Genomic DNA, 12,080 nt, shown 5'->3' with positions numbered 1-12,080 from the left:
CCTGAATTCAAATCCCCACTAACTCCAACTAGACCACCCCATTTGACCCAGCTGCCACACTGACCACAGCGTTCTACACCTGGTTTGTGTGTGTCTGCCCACCCCAGTCAGGACTGCCATGGCTTTGCCCTCTCCGCAGCCACTGTGTTCCAGCCACCCTGATCGTTGGTCCCTCAAGCTGACCACATGAGTCCACCACATGCATCCCTCACATGGGGCTTCTACCAGCTGTTCCTTCAGCCTAGGTCTCCTCCCACACCTGGAGAAGATCTGGCAGGAGGCCACTCCTCATCACCACTCAGGTTTCAGTTCAAACTGTTACGACTTCCAAGAAGCTTTCCCTGACTATCCTATCTCTGTAGTCCCTGCCTCCCACCCCAGCCAGCCACTGTCTATCACACTAACCTATTCTATTAGCTTAAAAGAGAAAAAAAACAATATCTGAAATGTCCTTGTTTGATTTCTTACAGTTTGTCTACCTCCTATTAGAATGTAAGGTCCATGAAGATGGGGACCTTTTCTTAGTCACCTGGTACATAGTAGGCACTCAATAAGCAACTCCTGAATGAATGAATGAATGAATGAATGCAAGCAAATATGCCATAGCATTTGAGAGAACTTGAAGAAAATAAAATGGCTTCCTTTTTATTCTGGTAGCCTTTCTTGATCCTCCTAAAAAGATGTGGTTTATCCACTTATTAAACCATATATCCATTCAACAAACACACTGGGTTTATTAGGAACCCACATGTGCCAGGCACTAAATCATGTGTTAGGAACACAGTGAAGAATAAAACCAACCTCTTGCAGCTTCCAGGCCTTCTCACTCCTGACATTCACCTCTGTTTAAAAACTTGCATTTGGTCATGATCTGGAACGCCTCTCCCCGCTGCCCTGCGCCCACTCGTCTCTGCAAGCCCCGGAAGCACGCAAGGGCTTCATCTTCCCTCCCTTCTCACCCCCCCACCCAGGGCCCAGCACAACAGTCACACGCTTTACTGAATCTCACGAAGCAGGGTAGGAACCCCCACTGAGCACGTCACCTAAACACCAGCTAGCTCCTACCACCTTAAGCTACTTTCAAATGTAATATTAAAAGAAAATGATTAAAATCTAATTTTTTCAATAGCTATAACACTGGGTGGTCTTTTTAGGAAAGACTGTTATTTTCTTTTGGGATTTGCTGTATCTAGCTAATTTGCTGCAATAACCATTTTCAAATTCAGTAATTAAAGATGTGTGTTGAAAACCACACTTAATCATCCTTACCATCTCTTTTATGGTCTAGGGAGTTTATCAGACTGCCTATCATCTCATCCATCCCTACTGCCACGGCCCAGGATCTGTCAGCTCTCGCCTGGAGAACTGCCACAGCCTCCTAACTGCCCCTTACTCCCACCTTGCCCTGGGGAACTCTTCTCAACACAGCAGCCAGAGGGATACGCCTCTCCTCTGCTCAGCACCTCATCCACAGTGGGGCCAGTTGTCACCCAGAGTGGCCCAGGAGGCCCTGTACAACCTGCCCCATCATCTCTCTGACCCTCTCTCCTCTTCCTCCCTTCCTCATTCCCTCCATTCCAGCCCCCCTGGCCTCCTGGGGTACCCTAAACTCTCTAGGCCTCAGAACCTTAGAACCTGCCAGAATGGTATAAATAAATACCCTTCCCACAGAGGAAAGTATAGTTCGCTGCATCTTCCCCTTCAGGGTGTTGCTCAAATGTCACCTTCACAGTGAGGACTTCCCAAGAATACCTTACAAGATTGCAATCCATCTCAACCTCGAAACTGTGTAATCGTCTTGCTTTATTTTTGTAAAGAACACTTATCACCCTCTAATATACTTTCTAATATACTTATATACAAGTGCTCTTTTTCTGACATTAGAACGTGAGTTTCATAGAACAGGAACTTTTGCCTCTTTTTGGTCACTGCTACATGCCCATCCCTGGAATAGTACCTCTAACGTATACCAATGGCACTCAACAAACACATTTCCTTGAAGAAGGTAGATATAACTAAGGCTCCAGTTCTCCAAGACAGAGACATGTAAGAGGGGTGAGGTATCTAGTGGATTCCCGCCAACTGGAAGAGTACAAGGTTCTGGTTTTTCCAACAGTCCATCTAGATAAAATACTGATTTTTTTTTAACTAATCTGCAACACCTGTGCCCAGGGATGGGAACTTGAACACCTGCTCCTCCAGAAGATGGGGAGTTCCTACCTCAATGCGCAGGCTGTCGTGTTCCACTGTAAAGTCAAGTCTGGAAGGAGCAACGTCAAAGGTAATCCTCTCCCCTCTATAGAACGGAATCTGAAAAGAAGAGTGTGTTAATTACTAAGAGCCAATAACATGATTCAACCAATATTAATTGTCGATTCAGCAGCCCACAAACAACACGGGGTTCAAAGCAGGCCAAGAGAAACTATTCTAACTATTCCCAGTTTTAATAGAGAATAGCTTGCATTTTTGCAGCTGTCACAGAGGGGTCAGAGTCTTATCCTAAGTAACTGCTAAATACAATGTTCACACAAATACCAGTCAACCACTTACTCCTCACCACCCAAATGGATCAGCTATTACTGCGCTGTAAGAGTCCCAAACATGGACATAATGGAAATCGCTTCACTCACCACAGTGTAGCCCCCACTTGGCAAGGAATAGAAGGAGAATGAGCCATCTTCTTTGGAGACCGCGTAGCACAAATACACCAGACTCTTGTCCTCGGGCTGGAACCCGGGCACTGGTGAGATGTTGCAGCCCAGGACATCCTACGCCGGGAAAATCAAAACACGTGACTTCCTTTCCACTTACAAGTTCTGATTATCAACAAGTAGCCCCACTACAGGAAAACATTCGCAAGTTTCACATCACAAAACATGTATTTCTGAAATCCAGGACATAGTAGAGACAAAAGGAACAAAAATGTTTACACTAGTTAAAAATGGCTTAGTCCTCTTGGAAAAAAAAGACATGATCATCCTTCCCTACAATGCGTCACCATTCTCCAGACGAGAACACGGAGTTCAGGAAGGTGAGGAGCCTGGCCCACGGTCGCACAGCTAGTAAGAGGCAGAGCCGAGATTGGTCTGCAATGGGTCTGACTGATTTAAAAACCCATGCACTTTACACCAAACTCTACCACCTCCCCATGTGGACGTTTGGTTTCTTGTAAGTCAGCCAAGAAACACAATGTTCTTAACTGTTGAGACTATGAATCAACCTTGACTGCATTTTAAACAGCATAACCTCAGTCTCCTCAATTCATGTTTCTTTGCTTACCTCTTTGGTTACTAAAGAAGAAAAGAGAAGAAACTTCACCCCTTTCATGGGTTCCCCGTCACTGCGGACAGAGCCGGACACGTTGTAGCCAGCCACTATCAGGGGACCGGCGGCATTAGCATTGGAGTTGGTCACTCGCACGGTGGTGCTCGCCTACAAAAGAAGATTTTAACTTCCAAAAAATGAAATACTCAGAAAGTGTTTAGGAGCATGAGGACATGCTTAAGCTAAAATATTAACTAGGAAAAAAGGAACATGTAAAATCACATATATAGTATGATTACTATTTTTTTCACATGTAAAAGGAAATGTGGCAAAATGTAGATAATGATGACTTCAGCTGTATGTGGACATTTTACATCCTTTACACTTTCTCACTTTCCAACTTTTCTGTTTCTCTGTATGTTTCAATTCTTTAAAAATGAGCATGCCTTACTTTTTTCCTATGTTTTATGGTATACACGCAACTGTTTTTCAAACTAAACTACCATTTATGTGGAGAAAACTACACATATTCTGAGAGCCCTCGGCAGGGATTTTCACCAGGTGAACATGCCATGCGAACAGCGCCAAAACCAGGGCAGAACCAGCACCCAGAAGCCCGGTTCGTGCTCCTTTCCAGACACCGTCCCCAGCAGGGGGCAGCCTTCACCCTGACTTTTAACAGCACGCTTTACTTTGAAACAGAATTTTATATTAATAAAATAAAATTCCTTTATGCATGCAATTAACAACGTAAGCCTTAAAATGTATTCTACTTATATAATGTTTAAGCCAGTGAGTTTTAAATAAAACATTTTTTAGTCCTAAATCGAGGACATTTATTTCATTGCTTCCGGAGAGAAAGAGGAAGGGAGAGCGGGAGAGAGAGAGAAACATCAATGCAAGGGAGAGGCATCAGCTGGTTGTCTCCCGTGCGGACCCAGACTAGGGACTGTGCCCAGATGAGGGGTTACAAACTCTCACACCCAGACTGGGACCGAACCCACAACCTAGGCATGTGCCCTGACTGGGAATCAAACCTGCAGCCTTTCAGTTACAGGATGATGCTCCAACCAACTGAGCCACACAAGCCAGGGCAAATAAGACATTTTTGAAGTCCTGAAAACCTAAAGTCGTAAGCTGAAACCATACTATCAATTATAACTGCATAAAACCTACAGAGTAAAAACTGAAATACTGATTCTGATGCTTCTTGAGCAAGAATGAGACACAGCCTCAAAACTAACACAACAGCTAACGTGTTGAAATGTCCTTTAGGTCTTATTTCAATTTGTTTTTCCACAGTTATGACAAAATCTCAACTATTGTGTTTCTTTTTATCTGTTATTATAAACTATTTCAAACAAAAAGATAAAAGAAATACTCTAAAAATCACCTCCACATGCTCTAACCAGATAAGAAATAAAAGAGCAGAAATACTACTCAACGGGGCTATGACTGCTAGAGGGAGGGGGGTGTAAGGAGACTAAATGGTAATTGAAAAAAATACAATAAAGATTAAATTAAAAAATAAAAGAAATACAATTCAAGACCCTGTGTCTCTCCTTCTCCTCATTCTACAGACATCAATTAACACAGTGTTTACCATTCCCACATCTTTGTAGTTTTTCTACATATGATTGCATCCACAACTGGTATTATCATGAGTGTTTTTAGTTACCATATAAACGTTACCGTATTTCTTTTTTCTTCAATTTGTGTGTTTAAGTGTAGTCATACTGATGAATGTGGCTCTGGTGCCTTCATTACAGCCGATGTACAGAATTCGAGTACGTGATGGAACTACAACCCTTCCTCCTCATAATGAACATTTAGGTTGCTTACAAGACTTTGCTATTACAAACAAAGCTGCAATACACATTCTTATACATTCTCCTTGGGCACATTTACAACAGTTTCTAGAACATTAAGTATATTTATATAGAGTGCTGTTTTTGACTGAAAAAAGCACAAGTAAACCCCTCTGTGCTGTGTTTAATCAGCATAAGCTTCAGAGAACTATATACGTGTATTCTACGTCTTGATCAAAGAATGTACTCGGTATTCATTTAGAAGTTCAAAGTGACAATGCAGAGGGCTTTCACAGCCAGCGGACATGCTGCCAAACCTCAAGGACACACAATGGAAGGCTGTCAGAGGTTGCTAGCTAACTTTATTGTTTACTGAGTTCAAACTAAAGTCAAGTCCTTCTGGTGCTGAGTTAGCTTAAAATAGCTATAATTGCACTGGCTGGCGTAGCTCAGTGGATTGAGTGCAGACTGTGAACCAAAGTGTCGCAGGTTCAATTCCCAGTCAGGGCACGTATCTGGGTTGCAGGCCATGACCCCCAGCAACCACACATTGATGTTTCTCTCTCTCTCTCTATCTCCCTCCCTTCCCTCTCTAAAAATAAATAAATAAAATCTTTAAAAACAATAGCTATAATTAATAGCAAACCTATTTCACAGCAGGAAGACAATATTTTCACCTAAAACTGAAACCAACATAAGCCACATCTGCTACAGTGAGGGAGTTTTACCTTATAATACCACCACCTCACTAGCAGCACCACTGTTTCTCTATTTCCAGAAAAACCTTCACTCATTTCCCATCCTGAACTGAACACCCCCACATCTGCCCCCAAAACGGCACACCGTGGGCACCCTGAAGACTTAACAGAAAGGCTCACCTCTTTCAATGCCCAGGTTGGATGAGTTGCAAGGATTTCATAATCTCCAGGAAGAACTTTAAAAAATGCAAACCTAAAAAATACAAAATACCATTTAACTTATTCCCAACAACCTGAGTAGTTCTAATTGTATGATTAATATTGGGATGCACAAGAAAATGTTTGAATTATCACAAACTTGCCATTAGCTAGTTAAGTGAGCATAAACAAAATGTAATCCTTCATTGCGTGAATCCGCATGAGACATAACTTACTCAGCACTTACTGTGTGCAAGGACTGGTATTCCATGTGCTGGCAGAAAGAAGGGTTTATATATTCCTTAACCCCAACGACTTCTGGCCTAAAAACGAGTCACTGTGGTTTAGCAGGGAGCAGTCATAGAAGGGGCATGTGAGTTTTGACAGAGGTGACAGGCATGAATAGATAAGAAGGCAAGTGATGTGTCCAAAGGGACAGAAGTGGGAAGGGAGGAGTCACATACATGTACAAACAGAAACAGATCCAGTAGGCTAGGCAGACACAGACCCAAGATGATGCCAATGATGTGGGAGGGTGCATGGTAACAACCTTCTAATCCAAGGGAATGCAAGGGAGTTTGGATCTGTTACCAAAAGCAAATGTGACATTCTGGGCTCAAAGCAACAGTGATGAAGCCAGAAGCCCATGCAGATCACTCGAGAACCTACAGACTAACCAAGACCAGAGTGAGAAGAGCTGAGGCTGGAAATGGAAAGATTCTGACACATTTAACCCTTTAATCAGAAAGGCACCAGACTATTAAGAGGGCTGGTTCTAATGAAATGAATTACAGTAAACATTCAATTTCTTCTGTGGTGGTATTTTATTCTATCAAGTGCTGCCTATAATAACTGGATAGGGTGTGGCAGTCATTTTGCTACAATACAATCGAAACTACCACTGGATTTTGGTCTTCGTAAGATGTAGCTTACACTTCACATTCATGGTAACCCCATCCTGCTAGTCACTGTCTTTGTTTGGTTCAGGCAGATGGAGCTTCAGAAAGGTCATTTTCCCAGCAAGGTCAACAGCAAACTATGAGCCTAGAGAAAATGGAAACTTCACATTCCTCTACAGACCAGCGTTGGAGAGGCATTAATCAAATTGAAGTAAATGTTATTCCAAAAATCATTTCAATGCTCACCATTTAAAAATTGAATGACTTACTGACAGACTCATTATCAACTTCAATTTTGCAGCTTAGTCCATTCTGTGTATTAAAGTAGTTAGCAATGATCTGAACACTTTCAAAATTATCAGTTGGAACTATTCTGGTATTAAATTTGCCATATCTGTTAACACTTACAACTCAACAATATAAATCCATTAAATAAATGCTTTAAATGTGACTCAACAAGGTTAATTAAGTAATGATCAGTTGTAACTACAAAACAATTTTGATGTAGTTGTGATAAAATGATTTGTAAAAATCGTAACTAAGCTAACCTATATTGAGCTAACAGTTATTAAGCACATATGTCATGCCAGAGTGTTTGAAGCACTAATATAATTTGATCTTCCCAATAACCTAGGAGGTAGATTTCAGGGTTATTATCATTTGGAATGAGGAAACAGAGGCCCAGAGGCATTAAGTAACTTGCCCCAGGTCAAACAGCTAGCAAACAGGGGAACCGGGATTCAAACCCAGGCTGTCAGGCTCCAGAACCAGTGCCAACCACTAAATGAAGGCCTACTGTGTGTCAGGCACTACAGTAGGTGCTTGACAGGTATTATACCATCAACGCCAGATGCAACAGGTCCAGTGACTTCCATTCTACAGGTGAGGAACTTGAGGCCCTGACGGGCGTGAACTTGTCCAAAATGAAGAAACCAAATCAGGATTTGAACCCAGGTCTCCCTAAATCCAAAGCATGCACAACCCCTGTCACAGCCCTGCTTTAGCTGTGAAACAGGACAACACAAGCACAACTCACTTCCCGCCGGGCTGTGTTACTGTGGACTGGATCTTCGCTTCGGTCCCCGTGTTTCTCAGAGACACCTGAACGCCAGCAGGACCCAGGGGCTGCCCTTTGCTGAGAACCTGTCGTGGAGAACGAGGTTAGAACTTGGCCCAGCAGCATAGTGCTCCACTCAGCAGGCCCTGCTCATGCTCCTACATGGGGCCTACGACGTTCTCTGGGTGAAATTCCTTTGAAAAGGTGATGGAGATCGTGGACACCCTTCCCAGGGAGGGCTGAGGGACTGTGAGAGGAAACAGTCGCAGTATAATGTTTTGTTTCACTGAATCTGAGACATCATCAATTAAAGATGCACAATTATTTCACAACGTTTGGAGTGCAGAGATGATCCTCCTCTCTAACAGGAAACCCACACATACAGATGGAACAAGCGGGCCTCACTCTCAATGAAAGGGTGAAGAAGTGGACCCACCGTGCAGAGAAGGACGGCAGGAAACATGCACATCTCCACCGTGATGCTGGAGGGGGCAGGGGGCGGGGAAGAGAACCCTGAGAACCTGTCCCTGAAAAAGGCCACCCCTGGCACTTACACGCTAACACCCTCTACTCTTCCAGGGTAAGAGCAGCAACCTAGATCTGACCCCTAAAAACACCCACTACACTTCATACTCAATTTTATTGAGTTTCCAAATCCTTCTGAAGCTTATCCGCAGGTCCCTTGGGCAATCCAAGTTCCCCAGGTTAAAAAGTCCTGCTTTTTTAAAGGTAAGAGAAGTCTCAGTGTGTATTACAGAGCAAAGCTAAAAATAACGAAATACTGAAACCACACCTTTCCGTTCACTGAGAAGCCCGTAAACACAAAGTTGATGTCCCCGCCTTTCGTGCAGATGTCGCTGACGCCGTCCACATAGAGCTCCACATTCGTCGGCTCTGAAGGATGCAGGTGGGAACAGGGACAAGACAAGAGCAGTTCAGTTCTGGGGTAAGGGGAAACTGTCCAGGCAAAATACGTTTCATTGGTTAACTCATCTGATTTCTTTCTGAGCACTTAATGCAGCCACATGGTTCAAAATCCAAAAGTGCAGCAAGTAGACAGGGAGAGTCTCCTTCCCACCCGGGATTCCTTGGACACGCAGGCTCCTGCCCCAGAGGATAACACACTTGTATAAGTCGTTCACCGAGATGCATCTCAGAGTCCCATGAAAAATTCAGTGAGCACCAAATATTCCCAAGTTTTATTCACTGAATGTTTACCGTAGGCCAGGCACCAAGCCAAGTGCATTTAATCCTCACAACTACATTAAGAGGTAGGGAGTAACACTTAGAATTGATTGAGGGGTAAACTGAGGCACAGAAAGGTTAATGGAGCTCTCAAAGTCACAGTGCTTGTGAGTTACAGGGCCCCAATTCAACCCCCAAATATCTGGCCCCAGTTCTGTCCCCTGACCAAGCACATGGGTTCAGCCACATTAAACCGGGGCCGTAAACCCCAGTGCCGCAGGAAACAAACGGGTGAGAAGCCAGCAGACAGGCCAAGTGGGGACTATGGTGACTGGAAATGGGGAAGATGCCACTCAGCTTCTGTCGACCGCAGCCATGGGGCCCAGTGTTGCCACAGCCTCCAACTTCTCAAGAAAAATTGGCAATCCAGATTATAGGTCCCACCTCCTGGTTTTTCAATATTAAAGCTACAGGTAATTGAATTTTTTAAAGAATGAAGTTGAGATTTTAAAAGGTTAGGAAGAATGTGGAGTGATAAGTAGAGAGAAAAATGGGAAAATCAAAAGAATTTCAGGTGAAATGAAAAATTACCCACATAGGCGAAGACATCAATAAAAAAATGGACATAAGAGCTCTGGCCGGTGTGGCTCAGTGGACTGAGTGTTGACCTGAGAACCAAAGGGTCGCTGGTTCGATTCCCAGTTGGGACACAAACCTGGGTTGCAGGCCAGGTCCCCAGTAGGGGGCTTGTGAGAGGCAACCACACATTGATGTTTCTTTCCCTCTCTTTCTCCCTTCCTTCCCCTCTCTCTAAAAATAAATAAATAAATTCTTTTAAAGAAATGGACAGAAGACCCGAACAGGTACCTCACAAAAAAGCATATCCAAATGACCAACAAACATAAAAGAGTGCTCAACCTCAATGACCATAGGGGAAACGCAAATCAAAACCACCATGAGATGTCGCCACATCCCCACCAGAACGGCCAGAATGGAAAAGACTGACCACGCCAAGCACTGGGAAGAACGTGGAGCACCGGGAGCTCTTCCATGCTGATGAGAGAGACGTTGCTACATCCACTTTGGATGTTCGGCCTTATCTACTAGAGCTGAGCACGCAAACATTCTATCGCCCCGTAATTTCATTTCTGATATGTAACTCCATAGACATGCAAACATACATGTGCCAAGAAGTATGTATGAGGACATTTGCAGGAGCACTATTCTTAACAGCCAAATCGGGAAGGAACTCAAATGTTCGTCAAAAGTAGAAGGGATAAGATAAATCATTTCATATTCATGCAGACAACAGAATGAAGTAACTAGAGATATAAATATGAATGAACTTCAGGGACAACACTGAAAGAAAGAAACCAGATTCAAAACTGTACTTTGTGTGGTTCAGTTTATATCAAGTTCAAAACAGAAAAAAAAACTACCCTATAATTTTAGGTCAGGGCGGCAGCCACCTGTAGGGTAGGCTGGGGTGGAGCAGTTAACGAGTGCCTGTGGGGCTGACACGTTCCGTCTCGTTATCTGGGTGGCCAAGACCCGGGCGAGTTCACTTTGTGAAAATCCCTGTATGAGAAGCACGCTTACCTGAAAGTATGCTACAATCCAATGAAAAAAGCTTGTCAAAAGACAGAGCACTGACAGGAAGGGAGGGGCTCCAACACAACACTCTGACTGGCTGCCAATCTGCAACCTCGGCATTAGCCGTCAGTGGGGTTTGATTTCCCCTCTGGCTTTCTGGAATGCACCAGCCAGACACACTCTGACTTCAAAATGAAAAAGAACTTCTCCCACACAGCCAAATTAGGTACCTGAGCTTCCCTTTACCTGTCGTGATGGCAGGGACTCAGTTTGTCCTTGTCTAACTCATGAGCCAGCCTGACAGAACAACCGTGGCCCCCAACTCCCTCCCACGCCCAAGCTACAGAACTGGGATCACACACATCTCTTCCAAAAAGTCAATAGTCTCTCCTCTCCAAAATCATCAACCAAATCAAGGCACAACCCTCTCTTCTGACCTCAACCCCATTCCCACTTGTCCAACTTTGCTGAAAGGCAGTTACTTTTTTTGCTAAAAGCTCAGGAAAAAGTTTTGAGCTTTTATCTGTGCATGTGCAGAAGAGTGGCTTTTAAGTAGCTACCAAGTAATTGCTAATTATGTGCCATTCTGAACCCATAAATACACTGGCCCTTTAATCCTCCAGGTGGCCTGTGAGGCAGGTGCTGTTACTCTCCTGAACCCCTAGCAAGGAGACGGACACGGAAACAGGGGAAAGAACTTGTCCGAGGTCTCCACAGAGCTGGTAAGGCCCAAGGCTGCCAGATCTCCTGATCTCTTGAGAGAAGTAGATCTGGACTTTTATACCAAATGTTTATACCAAATGTTTAAACATTGTATCTTACAATGTTTAATGTAACAATTAACTCACTATAATAATAATAACAACAACAACAACAACAACAACAACACTGAGGGAGCTAAGAAAGAAGCCATGCTGGGACAGGAACCATGTCCCCACTCCTGACCTCTATCTATAATTCTACTGCTGTTTAATCAATGAAACTGCAACTGCAGAGTTTCTTGAGGAAGGTGCTAGAAAAGATGTCTATTTTAAGAAAGATGACCAAAAAACTTAAAGGCAGATGTAAGGTAAATCCAATGTACTCTAAAGTGACAAAGCAAGGGACCCTCTTCTACACTAGAAATGAACCCTTGACATTTTAGCAGTCTATGCCCTCTGTCAATTTAAATTAATAGCCAGCATATAATCTAATTGTTTACAGAGTATGTCTAATTATTCAGTTAACTTACCAAAACTCCACCCTAGGGGAGGCTCAATCTTCAGAATAAAATCTCCCTAAGAGGGGAAAAAAGTAAAGGAATGAGAACTGATGACCCTTCAAGTAGCCTAACTCGGTTTAGTGCTACCATTTAATCCAGAATTTTTAAGGTGGAAAT

General features: G+C 43.5%; 1 protein-coding gene across 1 annotated transcript in view; it reads right to left on the bottom strand.

Annotated features, from left to right (window-relative positions):
• LOC123806406 (nodal modulator 1) overlaps positions 1-12,080 on the bottom strand; it is a 51,714-nt gene that overhangs the window by 34,162 nt on the left and 5,472 nt on the right. Inside the window, exons 3-9 of the mRNA XM_045819532.1 lie at positions 11,934-11,979; positions 8,718-8,818; positions 7,904-8,010; positions 5,951-6,023; positions 3,280-3,432; positions 2,631-2,768; positions 2,221-2,310 (exon numbers count right to left, since the gene is read on the bottom strand). Coding sequence (XP_045675488.1) covers positions 2,221-2,310; positions 2,631-2,768; positions 3,280-3,432; positions 5,951-6,023; positions 7,904-8,010; positions 8,718-8,818; positions 11,934-11,979 — 708 coding nt within the window. The remainder of the gene's footprint in view (positions 1-2,220; positions 2,311-2,630; positions 2,769-3,279; positions 3,433-5,950; positions 6,024-7,903; positions 8,011-8,717; positions 8,819-11,933; positions 11,980-12,080) is intronic.

Source organism: Phyllostomus hastatus, unplaced genomic scaffold (assembly GCF_019186645.2).
Source record: "Phyllostomus hastatus isolate PE091 unplaced genomic scaffold, TTU_PhHast_1.1 phas_scaffold_385, whole genome shotgun sequence".
NCBI classification, from domain to species: domain Eukaryota; kingdom Metazoa; phylum Chordata; class Mammalia; order Chiroptera; family Phyllostomidae; genus Phyllostomus; species Phyllostomus hastatus.
Note: the sequence above shows the minus strand (reverse complement) of the source record. Positions and strands in the feature narration are given on the sequence as shown.